Source organism: Bos indicus, chromosome 3 (genome assembly GCF_029378745.1).
Source record: "Bos indicus isolate NIAB-ARS_2022 breed Sahiwal x Tharparkar chromosome 3, NIAB-ARS_B.indTharparkar_mat_pri_1.0, whole genome shotgun sequence".
NCBI lineage: Eukaryota > Metazoa > Chordata > Mammalia > Artiodactyla > Bovidae > Bos > Bos indicus.
The window spans coordinates 117,646,517-117,664,696 of NC_091762.1; the positions used below are offsets into that span (position 1 = coordinate 117,646,517).

The 18,180-nt window shown below is 50.0% G+C and overlaps 1 protein-coding gene across 3 annotated transcripts in view; it reads left to right on the plus strand.

The window, feature by feature from the left end:
• Positions 1 to 10,118: 10,118 nt before the first annotated feature.
• Positions 10,119 to 18,180, plus strand: part of SCLY (selenocysteine lyase) — a 30,598-nt gene continuing 22,536 nt past the window's right edge. Inside the window, exons 1-3 of one of the 3 annotated variants that reach the window (XM_019958011.2) lie at positions 10,119 to 10,272; positions 13,325 to 13,440; positions 18,019 to 18,119. In XM_019958011.2, the coding sequence (XP_019813570.2) occupies positions 10,208 to 10,272; positions 13,325 to 13,440; positions 18,019 to 18,119 (282 nt within the window). In that variant the 5' untranslated portion in view covers positions 10,119 to 10,207. Of the gene's footprint in view, positions 10,273 to 13,324; positions 13,441 to 17,640; positions 17,729 to 18,018; positions 18,120 to 18,180 lie in introns of those variants that run through there. The other 2 variants (XM_019958012.2, XM_019958010.2) reach the window with 2 other exon arrangements.

The window sequence follows — 18,180 nt, forward strand, 5'->3', positions numbered from 1 at the left end:
ATTGTCTCTGATTATGAGATCAGTCTGTCCAGAAAGGAATTGGGGCCACACTTCCCACTGGTCATTAGGAACCCTGCCCATTAGACAAGAGGGTGACCCAGCTGCTAGGCCGCTGTGTCTGGTGCACGGAGCAGAGGGTGGGGGGGTTGGCATCTCTGACCAGGCCTGTCAGGACAAGCATCCTGGGAGAGGGACCCCAGTCACATACTTCTAACTGGAACCCATTGTCAAAGTATCACGGGAACTCCCCCACAGACCACAGAACTCCCTCTGCTAGGTGGGTCAGGAGAGCAGTAGCCGGCAGTCCACATGCCCTAGGGCACACTGCTCCCTGCCAGCTCCCGCCCAACCCCCTAGGTCACACCCCATAGCTGTCCAGGCAGCCCGCCCAGTAGTGCAGATGGAGGTAGAAGAAATGAAACATGGGTAATGCAGGGCAAAGACTGCTTGCTGGACAGAGTGAAAGGGATAAAGCTCCCTGTCGGTTATGACCTCACACACAGATCTCTGCTCATCAGGAGTCAAGCAGTTCAAAAGTGACACTCCCACATTCTGGATCATACCTTTCTGTCCGGTGGCCCTCCCTCAGAGGCATCCTGCCCCCAACCCCACCCCATCTTGTTAAGGAGCTCACCCAGCTTGGCCCATGGCCCGTGGTGCTGTCTTGGGTGCCTGCCCAGCGGGCCCCGCAGCAGCTTTTGGTGCCTGTGGGACACTGACCTCTGGGACTTTGGCTTCTTAGGGTCTTTTCGCACTCTTAAGCCACAGTAACATTTCTGCCCGTGGTGCCTGTGCCTGCCAACCCAGGACAGTTGGTGATGTCTGATCTGCCAGGGGTGGGGCTGCTGGGCCTCTGGGTACCCCAACGGCCCTGGAGCCAGCTGGGGTGGTGCTGTGTCCCCATGCCACTGCTGCTTAGAATCGCACGCATCAGCTGCGTGGTTTTCAGGCACACTACGTGGAAATGGCTCCAGGGTACCCCTGGCAGGAGGAGAAGCTCACATCTCCCCTCTTCCCTTCCCTCGGACAGACCGCCTGCATGCTGCCTCTGGGAGGAGCCAGGGCCAGCGTTACTCAGGTGCTGAGCACTGACCTCCTGGCCGTGTCTCTCCCTGCAGCCCAGGACGTCGGGTCCTGGTGTGCTTTTCAGCTGCTGTGTCTGTGTTGCCCAATGCCAGCCTCAGGGAGCAGGATCTTGGGTAACTTCAGGAGATGCCCTGCTTTACCTGCCCTTCTCTCTAAGCCCTGAAAGCCCCAGAGGCCTGCCTGTCTGACCTCTGGCACTCAGACTAAGCTGGGTGGTGCACATGCGGGAGAAGTCTGCAGTACGAGATTTGTGGGAAGACTCTGTGCTATTCAGACTATTTGTAGTAGCTAACACTTTGAATGTCGTCTTTGAAAGGAACGCGTCCCTTCATATTTGCCAGTCTCAGTGTTCCATGCATATTTTCCTCTGCCCTTGTTCCATTCCTGGGGACTCACAGGAAGATGTCACGGTTCCAGGAGGGAGCAAGCCTTCCCTACGGTGTGGCCGCAGCCAGGCCAGTCTCAGCAGAGTCCCAAGTCTGCTCTCGGGACATCTGGTGGCAGAGGCACCAGAAACAGATTGAACCGACTTGCTGGACTCTGAAGCTTAGCAAAATTCTCTCAGAGGCCAAACTCCCAGGTGGCGGTGACCACCATGATGTGTCACGTGTCTTCAGGGGACAAGCCTGGGCTGCTCTGTTACCCCACCCTTCTTTCTTTCTTGAACTGCTGTGGGAAAAAAATTGCGGTTGCCATGGGATCTTTTGCTGGGATGATCAAGTCAAGCAGAACTTTTTCCATATAAGAAGTCCAACAAGGCGTTAACTGCAGCTTTAACAAGATCCTTTCACGGCTGGTACAGTCTGTTCCAGGGTCATTTCACTTCCATCCACTTAAAAATGTTTAATCTTGGAAAGTCAGGTTTGCTACAAGTTCATAAAGTGTGTGTAGTAAAATGCCATTGATACATAGTAAAATAATGTTTTCCTTTTCCTTTGCTGAAGAACTTGGGAAATGGGGAAACCAGTCTCACCTCTCCTTCCCTGCTCCTACAGCCCTGCCTCAAACAAATCCAGCAGATTGGAGAGGCCAGTTCAGAGGAATCCACATCTCCTGCTGGAGTTCTCGCTCATGCCCTGGGGTTCCCCAGGTTACCAAAGTGACTTACCGAAAGAATCATGGTTGGGCAAATGTTCTTCAAGAAACCCAGAGATGGAGGCATTTGGGGACCTTGCACTGTTAAGGATATCTGTTTCCTCGTGTCAAGCTGTATAAAGAACTGAATTATCATCTCTTTTTAAAAATCCATCTTAGGGCTTTTTCACTTTGATCACCAGTCACACTGGGCCAGAGTTCTTCTGGTAAATTCACTGGTGTTTTGGTTTTTTGTCTTTTTTAAACTTACGGGCAGTTAAATCATTGGTTTTGCAAGAGTTCCCAGTGCTGGAGGAGAGACTATGGACAGGCCTGTGCTCTGCAGACCAGGCTAGATGGTGGTCGGGGGCCTGGGGAGAGGGTTGGCATCCCCACAGCTCACGGCCCGGGATGCTCACCCCTGCGTGACCCCGGGGAGGCCCTGCAGTTGTTCCACAGGCCACGCATGGTGCTCGATGGTGAAAGATCATTTTGCTTAAATCATTCGTTATCCGACAGCTCTTTCTGAAATGTATTCCGGGACTTCCTTGGTGCTCCAGTAATGACAACTCCACGCTCCCAGTTCAGGGGGCCTGGGTTAGATCCCTGGTCAGGGAACTAGATCCCACATGCTGCAACTAAAGGTCCTGCACGCCGCAATGAAGATCAGAGATCCCACAGACTGAAGCTGGGGCCCAGTGAGCCAAAGAAAAATAGAATTTACTCCAGCGTCAGTAACCCTGTTCATCTGCGTCCTCCCGTCCCCTCACCTGGATGAGGGTGGGTGCCACGAGCTGGGTGCAGCGCTTGGGAGAAACAGCCTTGCTTCCTGCTCCTACACGCTTCAGCCTCAAGAGTCTGAGAAATGACGCCTGTGTCCTGGGTGAGCACAGTGTCACTGCCACGTGTGTGGCGGGACCAGTGACCAGGGTGTGACACAGACCGCAGTCCCCACAGAACAGCGGCCGGGGGCGGGGGGGGGGGGGGAGGGCGGGGGCGGGGAGCTGCCACACACCCGCTGAGACCGGAGCAGACACAGGGCAGCGGCCCCACACCCTCCCAACGCGTGGCCACCGGGGCTTCCTACAGCCTTCCCGCGCCTCCAGAGGAGGCACCAGCCTGGCATCCAGAGCCCGAGGCAGCTGGGCCCATCTTTCTGCCTGCTGCTGCACCCAGGACCCTGGCTTTCCTGCCCTGGGGAGGCCCGTCCCACCCCCAGCGTCAGCGTCCCTCCTGGGGCTTCCTTCTGGATTCAGTTCAGGTGGTGCCCCTGTGTGGCCGGCCGGTCTCACAGGCTGGTGGACAGTCTTGCAGTGTGCTCACCTCGCCCAGGCTTCCAGAAGCACCAGGGGAGGTCTGCACCTGCCCGTGTGTCTATTTCTGCTTGTCCGGGCATCGGTCAGCTCCTGGAGCACAGGGCCTCATCTTCGCTGCAGGCGTGACTGAGTCAGTTCTTACCACGTGATGATTGACGGTAGGTAGGTGCAGCGGGAGCTTGAGAGCATGAGTCCGCCAGAGGCAAGCCTGCTCAGGACAGGCCCCTGCCTGGGGGCGGGAAATGCCGGCCAGCCCAGGCCACCCGGGCCAACAGACCCCCACCCTTCAGTGACAGGTGCTGTGTCTCAACAGTTGGCTCTGCTTGAGTAAATGGGCCTCTGGAAAAATCCTGCTGAGAAAGAAGGAATAATATCCAGCAGACTTGGGATAAACATGGTACTGGGAACCAAGTGTAGGATTTAAAGAAACTTTTCCAGGGGGCAAAAAAATCCACCTGCTTAGGAAAATGCAGTAAATGGCACCTTTGACCCCACATGAAAAAGTCCTAAGGCGGCCTAGCGGTTAAGAATCCACTTGTCACTGCAGGGGACACGGGTTCAATCTCTGATCTGGGAATCATCTACATGCAGCCGAGCAACTCAACCCTTGCCCCACCAATACCGAGCCAGTGATCCAGGGCCCGCAAACCACAGCTACTGAGCCCATGCACCACAACTACTGAGGCTCGCACACCTAGAGCCAGCGCTCCACAAGAGGAGCCACTGCAGTGAGAAGCCTGCACACTGCCACAGAGCAGCGTCCGCTCACTCAGCTAGAGCAAGCCCACGTGCAGCAGTGAAGACCCAGTGCAGGCAAAAAGTAATAGTAAATGCACAACAGCACAGGGCAGGCCGATGTGGGGAAATGGATCAATGATCAGTGATGTGGAGGCAGACTTGGTTAACTCTCCAGGAAAGGACAACAAAGAGACAAAAGTCATCTGTAGAGAGGACAACATGGCAGAGGGGACTCGTCCGTGTGGCTAAGATGGATTGACCTCTCTGTGCCAGGAACAGGAACAAAGGTCAAAAATACATTCCTTACCATAAATCAGTGTCTCAGTCATTAGGGAGATGCAAATCAGGGCCACTTCACACCCATGAGGACAGCTAAAATAAAATTTAAAAAACAGACATCAGATGTTGCTGGGGATGTTGAGAAATCGGAATCTTCATACACTGCTGATGAGAATGGCAAATGGGGCAGCTCCTTTTAAAAACATTCTGGAAGTTCTTCAGTTTAAATATACAGGAACCACACTGACTTCCCTGGTGGCCCAGTGGTGAAGAATGTGCCTGTCAATGCAGGGGTCTCAGGTTCGATCCCAGGTTGGGGAACTAAGATCCCACATGCCAAGGGGCAACACAGCCTGTAAGGCAACTGCTGAGCCTGCAGGCTGCAGAGCTTGAGCACAGCAACTAGAGGAAGCCCGTGCACCGCAACCATTTATCACAGTCAAAACTGGACACAGTGCAGATGCCCATCAAGCGATGGATGGGAACACGAAATACGGAATAGCCAGGCACAGGAACAGTGAACACCAACAAAAAGGAATTACTGATACATGCTACAACATGGGCTGAAACCTTGAAAACAGTACCCAAACTGAAAGAAGCTAGACACAAAAGGCCACATGCTTTATGATTCCATTTATATAAAATACCGAGACAGGGCAAATCTATAGAGACAGAAAGTAGCTGGTTGTTGCTAGGGCTGTGGGGAAGAGGAAGTGGAGATTGACTGCTAATAAGTGCAGTGTTTCTTGTCGGGGGTGATGAAAATGTGCTGGGATTAGATGTACTTAGTTGCAGAACCTATGAATACCATACACTTTAAAAGGTTAATTTTATGGTATATGGATCATATCTGTTTTTAAACATGAAGAAATGAAGGTGTAATACTGGAAAATGTTCACATTATCCACAGGAAGACAAGCAAAGAGAAAGAGTTGAGAACCAGATGAAACAAATAGAAAATAAATAATGGTAGATTTAAGATTTATTACCATTTAATAATTATATGTAAATGGTCTAATTCACTAAAAGGCAAAGATTTGCAGGGTGGATTACTATGGTTTAGGGAGATGTTACCATTGTGGAAAACTGAGTAAAGGACTTTGTATCATTTTTACAACTGCATGTAAACCTATAAGGGTCCCAGTAAGATTTTTACGTAAGCTATATACCCAGCACCCAAGAAGGTAAAATTTACAATGCCTAGTATTCAACACAAAACTTCAAGGTATGCAAGAAGCAAGTAAATAACAGCCATGGTCAGAGGGGAGAAAAAAATCAGTCTATAGAAACAGAGCCTATCAAATATGATAGTATTAATAGATCAGAGCGTTAAAATAACTCAAGATGATAAAGAAAAGACTACTGGTGTTAAGTAGAGATGTGGAAAATATAAGACACAAATTCAGTTTTCGGAAGAAAAACAGACATGATGAAAACTTTACTGGATGGGTTTAACGACAGGTTACATATTGCTGCAGAAAAGATTTATGAACTGGAAGACAGCAATAAAAAAATGAAAAACGGTGGGTGGCGGTATATCTAAGGAGAAAACACTCAGAACTTGGGTGAGCTGTGGGCAAACTTCATGCAGCCCAATAAACTTGTAATTGGAGTTCCCAAAGGAGCAGGGGAGAGAGAAAATTATTTGAAGATTTAATTACTAAAAGATTTCCAAATTGATAAATGCGCCAAGCCCACGGATACCAGGTCAACAACTTCAAAGCACAAGAACATGAGGAAAACATCAAATCACATTCTACATTGCTTAAAATCAGTACCACAGCAAAATAGTAAAAGCAGTCAAGAAATAAAGACACATATTGTATAAAGGAACATAGAAAAGGGTGGTTGCACGTTTCCCGTTGGAAAAAATGAGCAAGGAAACAGTGGAGGAAAAAAAAAAAAAAAAAAACTTTATTGAAAGAAAAATCTCAAGCAAGAATTCTGTATCTGGGGAAGGTATCAAAGCTGAAGGCAAAATAAAGGTGTTTCTCATACATACAGAAGCTGAAAGTCATGCCAGCAGATGAACACTGCAAGGAACTTTGAACAGAGTCCTCAGACATGGTATCAAGTGGGAATATGGAACCACATCAGGGTTTCTCAACCTCAACACTAAGCTGACACTTAGGCCAGATGTGGCTCCCAGGTGGACTGTCCAGTGCATTGTAGGGTGGTTAACGCATATATGGCCTTACGAGTTATTAACAGGTCCCAGAAGCACCGACCACAGTGATGGGGGACAGCTAACGTTTTAGACATTGTTAAATGTCCCCTAGAGGGAAAATACAGAGAAGGCAATGGCACCCCACTCCAGTACTCCTGCCTGGAAAATCCCATGGACAGAGGAGCCTGGTAGGCTGCAGTCCATGGGGTCGCTAAGAGTCGGAGACGACTGAGCGACTTCACTTTCACTTTTCACTTTCATGCATTGGAGAGGGAAATGGCAACCCATTCCAGGGTTCTTGCTTGGAGAATCCCAGGGATGGCGGAGCCTGGTGGGCTGCCTTCTATGGGGTTGCACAGAGTTGGACACAACTGACGCGACTTAGCAGCAGCAGCAGCAGGAAAGAAAAAATCACTCCTGGTTGAGAATCACCTTTCATATTTTGCATCTCTGTTTTTGACCAATGATCTGACAGAATTCCTCTGCTTGGGCATTTAACACATTAATTCACTCTTTATGCCTGTTCTATTCAGCCTATTTATTGATTTTTTTCAAAAACTGACTTTATTTTTCAGAGCAGTTTTAAAGGTTCCCAGAGAAATTGAGCGGAACAGTTCCCCTATCACCCTGTTCCCTACACGTCTACCTCCTCTACTACTGACGTCACACAGATATAAGACATTTGTTAACAACCGCTGAACCTACACGGACACATCATTGTCATCCATAGTCCCTAGTTGACACTGGGGTCCACTCTTGCTGTCTGACATTATATGAGTTTCCACAAACATATAATGACAGGCATCTATTGCTATAGTATCATTTACAGTGGTTTTCCTGCTCTAAACATTCTCTGTGGTCTGCCTGTTCATGCTTGTCTGACTCCCTATCCCTGGCAACTCTACTGAGTGTTTTTTTACACACTTTGTTTTTTAAAATTTTTATTTACTTCTGTGAGTGTGTCAGGTCTTAGCTGTGGTCCGAGATCGTGTTGCCGCACGCAGGATCTCCTGTTGTGGCGCGCAGGCTCAGCAGTTGCGGAGCTCGGCCTTAGTGGCTCCACTGCATGTGGGATCTTAGTTTCCCCACCAGCGATCAAACTCACATCCCCTGCATTGCAAGGCGGATTCTTAACCACTGGACCATCAAGGAAGTCCCCCCTATTGAGTTTCTAAATCTCAATTATTATAGCTTTCATCCAGTTGTTTTTTTTAACTGTTGCTTGTTCTTATGACTACCTTTTTAAAGAAATAAGATGTTTCCTTAACTCCTTGAAGGGGACAAAAGAGGATGAGATGGTTGGATGGCATCACCGACTTGATGGACATGAGTTTGAGTAAGTTCTGGGAGTTGGTGATGGACATTGGAAGCTTGGCATGCTGCAGTCCATAGGGTCGCAAAGAGTTGGACATGACTGAGTGATTGAACTAACTGAACTGACCCCTTGTAGACCTTTCCTCTCTGAGGACTTACTCTGCTTTATGACTTTTTCCCCTTAGGTGTGAGCTCTTTGCTGCATTTACTATTTCACTGCCATGGGGATGGCATTTCCTCAACTATTTGATCTTTACTGGACACTGATTTCATAATTACCCTCTGCAGGCATCTGCTGCGTGTGTGACCAGCCCACTTGGAATCATGTGGCTGCTACCGCTTTTAGGAAGAGTGGAGTCGAGGCCATGGTCCTGAGTGTGGGGCACTCTCGACTCTAGACTCCACCACTACCTTCGATGTATCCATCCAGAACCACAAACCTCTAACTGCTGCCTAACTAGTCCAAGGAGGGCTGGATCAGTCCCCTTGTGGGTAGTTCCTGGCCCATCCAGCTCCCACCCTGACAGCATTCCATACAGAGAATGAAGCCTGCCCCCCACCTGTCAACTTCCCCACCCACCTCTGCTCTTAACCTCCTAACTGCTCACTGCCTCCAGGACTTTTTACCTCTTCTTCATCTTCCGCCTCCTTGTTAGCTGCCTTCTTGAAGCCCCGTCATCCTGTGCCCCTTCTTACCTCCTTCCTCAACCTTCTAAGAGCTGACTACATCCTCCACCTTTTCCTGTCTCCTTGCTTCCTCAGCACTGCACTCTCATCCTCCCCCACTGCTCTCCTGAAATTCCTTTCACAAAACCATGAGTATCTCCTGCGTGTTATATACAGTAGACACTTCAGACTTCCTCTCAACTACGACCTGTGCTCTTGACACTCTTCATTCTGTTTCCTCTTCTTTTCACTGGCCCTGAGCTTCTGTATATCTATTTGCTTCTTAAATTTTCATGTGTCTTTTGCTCCAGACTGCATTTGGCAAGACATGAGCTCGGTTTGCATGCAGGAATGAAAGGAAATAAAGAATCCAGAAAGAGGCTTGCTGAGCTGCAAAAGACAACTTCTGGACCCTAAGAGATAACACTGAGCAAGTCTACAAAAAATCCAACTAAAATTCAATTTCTTGGCAAAGCACCCCTGCGTTCAAATACTGGCCCCATTCTTCCCCGTGTGAAGGTGGGCAAGATGCTGGCCTTTCCTCTAACTGAACGTCCTCGCGTGTAAGGTGGAGCTGCCAGGTACCTACTGGATAAAGGTGATGCCAAGACGAAACTAGTGAATACACGAAAGGCGCTTGGAACACCGCCTGGCACACGCTCGGCGCTCAAACTCAGAAACTGTTAACTTGCCAAAAGAGCAAGAGAAGGTGGGCGGCTCATTAGCATTCAGGAATCTGCATCCTCGCCCTCTCGCCGCTTTCGCAACCGACTCGCGTTACGGTCGGCGGCGGTCGGCGGGATGCACGAACGCTAGACACTCCCATCCAACAGGTCGTGCTCCGCCGGTCGGGGCGCCTTCCCGTCCGGGTACCGGCGCTACTCCTCCCCTCGCTCCCGCGTGCCCGGCGGCGCCCCCGCTCCCTAGGCCCGCCAGATCCCCTGCCCCGCGCCCCGCGCGGTGTTCCTCCGGTCTCTCCTAGCCCCTCAGACCCACCCTCGCGAGACGAGCCCTAAGTCACCCGCGCAGAGGGTCGGGTCACGGCGGAGGCGCAGGGTGCGGCCTACCGGCCTCGGCTGACCGCGGATCCAGCTCCAGCCGAGCAGACATAGTCAGACCCGCGACCGAAGCCCCGCCGGCCCAGGTCAGGCTCCTCCTCCTTGCGCGCCGCCGCCGTGACCACGCCCCCGGGACGCGCTTGAAGCCCCGCCCCTAGCCCGTCTCCTCAGCGCGCGCGACCGGGGGCCCCGTCTCCCCGCGGAGCACATCACCCTAGCGCGCCGCCCGCCCGCGCGCCCGCGCGCCGCCGACATGACCACCCCGGTGACGCGTTTGAAGCCCCGCCCCCAGCCCGTCTGCTTGGCGCGCGCTACCGGGGACCCTGCCTCCCCGCGGAGCGCCGCTGCAGCGCGAGGATTGGCCGGAGCTGCACGGCTCAGCCAATCCGCACGCGCCCCGGCGCCCGCAGCCCCGCCCCGTCCCGGCGGCGCTCTTAACCGTGACAGGCTCTGCGGGTCTGGGCCTCGCCTGAGGGGGCTGGCTGGAAGCGGGCCGCGGTGGCGTCGGGATGGAGGCGGCCGGGGCGCGGAACAGGGACGCGCGGAGTCGAGCGGAGAAGAGCCCGCCCGAGAGGTGCGCTCCTAGAGGGGAAGATAGGGAGAGCCGTCGGCGCGCTCCTCCAAGAAGCCCTCCAGGCGCCGCGTGGCGGCCGGCGGGTGGTCATTCCCCGAGGGACGCTGGGGCGGCCGGCGGCCGCTCTCGGCGGAACGGGGCTTTCCCGGGGAGCGGCCAGCTGGCCGGTCACTCGCGCGCAAGAGGGTCCGCGCAGGATGTGGCGGTGACCGCCGGGAGGACGAGCGGCGCACGGCGGGGCCTGGGAAGGGTTCCGGGGAGGTGACGATTCGGCCGAAAACCCCAGGGACACCCAGGAGTCCGCAGCAGGAGTTCTGCCCGCGGGGTCCCGGGCGGCGGGGGCCGCGGACCGCAGGGCCTGGGGCAGCTGTCCACTGGCAGAACCCGGGGTGGGGGGGAACTTGGGGCGTATTTTCACTGCGATGGGGCTCCTGGAGGTTTGAGCAGATGTAATTTAATTATAAGGGAAGTGATGTAATCTAATTATATTATAGGTTGCTGTTGTATATTTTACAGGACTCCTTCTGGCTGCTTGGTAGGGAGTCAGGGTTTGCAGCAATTGGGAAAACCCGTTAGGAATCCTTTGCAATCATCTGGGAGGCAGAGGTGGTGTGGACCTCAGCGGGCGCAGGTGTGGCGGAGAAGCGAATGTACCTGACGAAACCTGCCCGACTTGCTGATGCTTGCTCCAAGCGGGGGTTGGGGGTGAGGTGGGGTGAGGGAAGGAGTCGGGGGTGGGAGTGTTAAGAAGGAAGCTCGCAGGCTTGAGCAGCTGGCAGAGTGGGGAGCAAGACTGGGAGATACTTCAGTCCACCGACGCTGGGACCTTCTTCCCCTGGGTGGGGGTGGGGTCGCGGCGGGAAATGCTTTGGGTGTGTGTTTGAAAGAGTCTTCATCCTCAATCCAGGAATTTGTTAAATACTTTGGCGGGGGAGGGGGTAATCCTCTCTACCGGAATGTGAGAAATGGGTATGTATCTTTAACATTTGGGTCTAGGCCTAAATCTGACTGCTCTTTCTTTCGGTTTCATTTGCCTGGGACGGAGAAAAGGGAGCTAGGAAGGAAAACGTACTGACTGAAGGCAGAGATTCACGATGCCTCTTCATTTTTCAGTTATGAATCTAATAAAGTTTAGTTTTCCCATGCAATATTGATAACACTTTAAGGAAGCAGCATATACTGGGGCAGAGTAATCTGTGATGCGTTCCTCTGAAATTCAAGCTGTGAATTAACTCAGCCAAGCAGAAGATTGAAGAGCTGTGTGTTCACTAGTAGTATGAGGAACTTCGAAATACCTACCGGAAGTGAGAGCAGAGTTAGGGACACAAGCAGATTTAATTCTCAGCAGCAGGGATTCCTAATCCCAGGGTGGTCAAGGAATGCTGGTCAGGTTTCCCAAGCCCCAAAGCCCTGTACTTGGGCATCTTAAAGACAAGATGTTGCATTCAAACACTCCGTGGATTTAAAAAAATGTATTTAGCAGCCACCATTGGTAATTGTGTTTGAATTTTCATGTGAATTGGCTTAAACACTATTGTTGACTTAAAAATCAGGTAAAATAATGAATAGTATCTGACAGGATTGCCTGCTATATACATTCATGAACGTTTCTGAGATTTTTAAGAAATCTTTGTTGGAGTTGATTTTCAATACTGTGTTAGTTTCAGGTGTACAGCAAAGTGAATCAGTTATATATATACATGTGTCCACTCCTTTTTTTTTTTAAAGGCTCTTTTCCCATATAAGCCATTACAGAGTATTAAGTAGAGTTCCCTGTGCTTGAAAGTTTTTGATTCTGATAACTCTCTCTATATATAGTTAGTTAGTTAAGTTGCTCAGTCCTGTCCGACTTTTCGCGACCCCATGGACTGTAGCCCACCAGGCTCCTCCATCCATGGGATTCTCCAGGCAAGAATACTGGAGTGGGTTGCCATTTCCTTCTCCAGGGGATCTTCCCAACCCAGGGATCAAACCCAGGTCTCCCGCATTGCAGGCAAACACTTTAACCTCTGAGCCACCAGGAAAGCCCTCTTTTATATATATATATATATGTATGTGTGTGTGTGTGTGTGTGTATACACACAGGTAAATTTCACCTAGGAATCTTTCAGGGACTGTGCACTTTCTTATGACATTTGTCACCTTATATGTCAAGCCCCTACTGTGTGCCAGCTGTTGTCCTCAATGTTGGTGACACACCTGGGAGGAATATGGGAGCTTGTGGAGCTGCTGTTCAGTTACATTCTATCAAGGCAGAGAATTAACAAGGGGCAAGTCTCGTGTGTTAGATGATGGGGTGCTGTGGAGAAGCAGGGGGACACACAGCCCTGGGGAGGAGGGCAGGGGTGGCTGCAGTTTCATTTAGAAACTAGCCTCATGAGGTCAAGTTGAGCAAAGACCTAAAAAGTAAGGCAGTGGTGGAGGGCATCATCATTACGGGCAAAGAAAACGGAAAATGCAAAGAGAAGAACCCCTGAGATTGCAGTGTGGGGGACACAGAGGGGCCGTGAGAGGAACCGTGGGAGCCTAGGTTACCCGAGCCTCATGGCCATCACAGACACCACGGGGAAATACAGGAAAACTGCCAGTGAAGTGGCGAAGTTCAAACACCAGGGGAAAAGCCCTCAGGAATGTGTGACTCCCTGGGCCTGCAAGGTTCCCCCTTTCCATCAGAAGGAAGCAGCACGGGGTGGAAAGAAGCTCTGGAAGTCTAAGTGGACAGTCTCCTAGCAGTGGTAAAGGAAACTAGCAAATACTCCTCCTCCTATAAGCTACTTCAGTCATGTCCGACTCTCTGCAACCCTACGAACTGTAGCCAACCAGGCTCCTCTGTCCATGGGATTCTCCAGGCAAGAATGCTAGATAATGAGAAATCCTGCACACATTTCCCGTAAGTGACACAGATGCGGACGCCCTAGGCGCACAGTGTGATTGCAGGAGAGCCCCTGGCCTTGACGTTATTTGCTCCTGCTGACAGCATAGACTGAGTGCAGCTGTTCTTCCACATTCCATCTTCTTGTCCTTAAGAGGCACGTCTTTGTTTTCTCTCCAGCAGGAAAGTGTATATGGACTATAATGCAACCACTCCCCTGGAGCCAGAAGTCATTGAGGCCATGACGGAGGCCATGCGGGAAGCCTGGGGAAATCCCAGTAGCTCTTACCCAGCAGGTAATTCTAGAAGACGTGCCCAGATCTGAGATGAAGGGCAGGGGAACTCTTGCAGGAACTCTACACCACATGGCATGACTCGGTTTTGAGTGGATTTTCTGGTAACTGCACGTCTTTAGCTGTAATTCTGGAGAGTTTTTTTTTTTTTTTCTTGAAAAGACCAAATTTGAGCTTTGTTGATACCATAATCTTTCATCTTTAACATGCTCTCCTGTCCCCCTTTCTCAGATGAAAAAGATGTCTTATTAAGAGCTGCTTGTAGGGCACTTCTCTGGTGATCCACTGGTTAAGACTCTGTGCTCCCAATGCAGGGGGCAGGCATGGGTTTGATTCCTGGTCAGGGAACTAAGACCCTGTTTGCTGCAAGGCACAATCGAAAAAAAAAGTTGTTTGTAATAACAGTGCTTATAAGACCCTGTCATGTATCTGTCTCCATCGATCCTTACAAAATTGCAAACTAGATCTTTTACGTAATCAGGATCACATAGAATCCTGGCCTCCTTTTTTAAAAATAAAAATTAAAGTTCTTTCAGTTCAGTTCAGTTGCTCAGTCACGTCTGACTCTTTGCAACCCCATGGACTGCAGCACGCCAGGCTTCCCTGTCCATCACCAGCTCCTGGAGCTTAATCAAACTCATGTCCATTGAGTTGGTGATGCCATCCAACCATCTCATCCTCTGTCGTCCCCTTCTCCTCATGCCTTCAATCTTTCCCAGCATTAGGGTCTTTGCCAGTGAGTCCATTCTTCGCACCAGGTGGCCAAAGGATTGGAGTTTCAGCTTCAGCATCAGTCCTCACAGTGAATATTCAGGATTGACTGGTTGAATCTCCTTGCAGTCTGAGGGACTCTCAAGAGTCTTCTCCAACACCACAGTTCAAAAGTATCAATTCTTTGGCACTCAGCTTTCTTTACAATCCAATTCTCTCATCCATACATGACTACTGGAAAAACCTTAGCATTTATTGTATTGACCTTTGTTGGCAAAGTAATGTCTCTGCTTTTGAATATGCTATCTAGGTTGGTCATAACTTTCCTTCCAAGGAGCAAGTGTCTTTTAATTTCATGGCTGCAGTCACCATCTGCAGTGATTTGGGAGACCAAAAAAACAAAGTCTTCCACTGTTTCCATTGTTGCTCCATCTATTTGCCATGAAGTGATGGCACACGGTACTATGATCTTAGTTTTCTGAATGTTGAGTTTTAAGCCAACTTTTTCACTCTCCTCTTTCACCCTCATCGAGAGGCTCTTTAGTTCTTCACTTTCTGCCATAAGGGTGGTGTCATTTGCATATCTGAGGTTATTGATATTTCTCCCGGCAATTTTGATTCCAGCTTATGCTTCTTCCAGCCCAGCATTTCTCATGATGTACTCTGCATATAAGTTAAATAAGCAAGGTGACAATATACAGCATTAATGTACTCCTTTCCCGATTTGGAACCAGTTTGTTATTCCATGTCCAGTTCTAACTGTTGCTTCTTGACCTGCATACAGATTTCTCAGGAGGCAGATCAGGTGGTCTGGTATTCCTACCCCTTAAAGAATTTTCCACAGTCTGTTGGAAATATGTTTCTCATTTATTGTTGTTTCCATGTAGAGCTTTAAGTTGGAGGTTCTGCAAAATAATTTGCTTTAGATCAGTAGTTACTTGGCTGAGTCACATTGTGTTTTGCAGATGGTGAGCTGAAGCTGTGCCTTCTTATTTACAGTTTTATCAGGGATGCATGCTGCATGCATGATAAGTTGCTCAGGCGTGTCCAACTCTTTGCGATCCCATGGACTGATGGACTGTACACTGTGCAGTCCGTGGATTTCTCCAGGTCAGAATACTGGAGTGGGTAGCCTTTCCCTTCTCCAGGGGATGTTCCCAACCCAGGGATTGAACCCAGGTCTCCCGCATTCCAGGTGGATTCTTTACCAGCTGAGCCACAAGGGAAGCCCAAGAATACTGGAGTGTATAGCCTATCCCTTCTTCAGCAGATCTTCCCGACCCAGGAATCAAACCAGGATCTCCTGCATTGCAGGCAGAGTCTTTACCAGCTGAGCTATCAGGGAAGCCCCTGTCCCGGAGTTCGCTCAAATTCATGTCCATTGAGTCGGTGATGCCATCCAACCATCTCATCCTCTGCTGTCACCTTCTCCTTTTGCCTTCAATCTTTCCCAGCATCAGGGTCTTTTCTGTTGAGTTGGTTCTTCGCATCAGGTGGCCAAAGTATTGGAGCTTCAGCTTCAGCATCAGTCCCTCCAATGAATATTCAGGGTTGGTTTCCTTTAGAATTGACTTAGCAGTGTTGTTTTAGTCACTAAGTCATGTCGGACTCTTTGCAACTCCATGGACTGTAGCCGGCCAGGCTCCTCAGTCCATGAAATTTTTCAGGCAAGAGTACTGGAGTGGGTTGCCATTTCCTTTTCCAGGAGATCTTCCTGACCCAAGGATGGAACCTGGGTCTCCTGCATTGGCAGACAAGTTCTTTATGCTGAGCCACCAGGGAAGCCTCTGACTTAGCAATACTTGTGTACAGATTTACAGGCTTTTGTGGGTTTTCATGTCCATTTGCTTAGTAAACTTGGTAACTAAAAGCCTTTTCAAAATCAGATACTAGTCATTCATTAACTTCATTGTTGGTTTATTTTATACTTGTATTCTGATTAATCTTTTGGACTTTGCCTTGTAGCTAATTTTTCGTCTAGAGAAACTGAACTTTCTCATGCATAAACTGGAGAATGTGGAAAAGAATTGAATGCTAATAAAAAGCATTTGTCATGAAGAAGTTTAGGAATAACCCTCAGGAAGAGGCTCTCGTCCTGCCCTGTGAGCGGTGGGCATTGTTTGTGTCGGTATGAAGATGGGATCTTAGCAGTTTTCATCTGGCTTCTTTCCGTCAGCGTAGTTACCTTGAGGTTGACCTGTGTGACTGTCACAGCTGGTTTGTCTTCCCTGCCAAGTGGTGTTCTGTTATGCCGTGTTCATGCTCTCACCTGCTGGTGGGTGTGTGAGCTGGTCCGGTTCTTGGCAATTGAAAATAACACTGCTGTGAACGTCGTCGATGGACGAGTCATGGTCATCGCCTCTTTTTTCCTGGGTAAACAATGTTTACCATAAATACCTAGGAGCAGAATGGTGGGATCAGATGGGAAGTGGAGATTGACTTCTTAAGAAACCTCTGCCCTCTCTCCAGAGCACTTGTACCATTCTGTGTTCCCACCGGCGGGATGAGAGTTGCATTTCCTCCATAACGTCCTGACCACTTGGACTGGCCAGTCTTTTCATTTTAGCTGCTCTAATAGGCACATGACGGTAGAGAGGTAGCCCCACGAATCCTTATGAAGAAGGGTCTCCAAGACTTTGTCGATGAGTGGAAGGGGGAGTTTTTGCAAACCAGTATGTAAATTATGAAACCCACTTCTGAAAAGGAAAAAGAAAAGAAACGCTTAGAGGAAGGTCTGTCAGTGCATCTGTCAGTGCCTCGGGAAAGGCTGCAGGCTGGGAAAGGCTGCAGGCTGCCGCACACTATGGGGAGGGAAGGCGGGGTGGGCCGAGGATCAGCCCAGAGGCTCCTCTGAGGGGCTTCTCAACAGAATCCTGGGGCAGGATGGGGAGGGAGCAGGTGGACGGGCCCGAGCGGCGAGCCCGAGGAGCTCCGCGGTGCTCCTGCCCATGTTGACTGGCTCCTGCCCATGTTGACTGACGCTAATCACAGTCTTTCAAGTATCACTAACTGAACTGACTGGGTCTCCTAAATACCGCAGGCCTTCCTAACTTGTAATGAAAACGCAGTAGTCTTAGGGAGTGTGTGGATGACTTTGTATATATATTTTTACCGCATCTTTTTACATTTCTATCTTTATGTGTGTTTTCTTATTTACATATTTATTATAGTGGTACCTGCTCAAAAAAGTATTTTTATAAATAGGACTGAGGTCAAAAGGTCTGGAGGCTACTGGTCTGTAGTCGAAGTATGAATGGTCATGGACATCTCCACAATTCGTGCCCTGAGCCCTTCTTTCTCTACCACGTGAAGCTCAGTTCCTGCTGCCTGCTCTCCCGTGAACTGGGCTCTGAGCCCAGGTTTGAAAGCAAATGTGTCCCTGGGGCGGTGACCTCTTTAGTGACCGAGGGGACCTGCACTGTGACATATGGCACTGGGCTTTGTGTCAAGCAGTCGTGGGTTCTGTTTCTGCTTACTTTTGTTGTTTTGCAGCGTGGTCTATTACTCCACCCTTTCCTTCTCCCATCTTCCCAAATGGGAAGCAGAGCAGATGGCCACAGATCCTCTCTCGTAGCATCGGGTAAGAAGAAAGCCACATCTCAGAGTTTTAGGGCTCCAGCCTCCTCCCCCAGCTGTTTCTAGCTCCTCCCAAGTCCCTTGAGTCTCAGTAGCTTCCCCTGATTTGCTGGCCTCCTCCCGCTGTCCCTTGGCCACGTGACATCTAGGCTGTCACTCACGGTAGTGAACACGTGTTGTCCTAGAACCACCCACTCGGCCCTCCTGCTCCCTCATGGCTGGTCGTTCCTTTAAATGTGTGTTGATTGGATTTGGTGCAGCAAAGTTACTGAATTTCCACTTTGGTTCCTCCAGGTAGGAAGGCCAAGGAGATTATCAACACGGCCCGGGAGAACCTCGCCAAGGTGATAGGTGGGCAGCCTCAGGACGTGATCTTCACTTCGGGGGGCACCGAGGTAAACAGTCCACAGTCTCGTGTTCTTTATTAAAAAAAAATATGAGGTGGTGCCCTCTTGG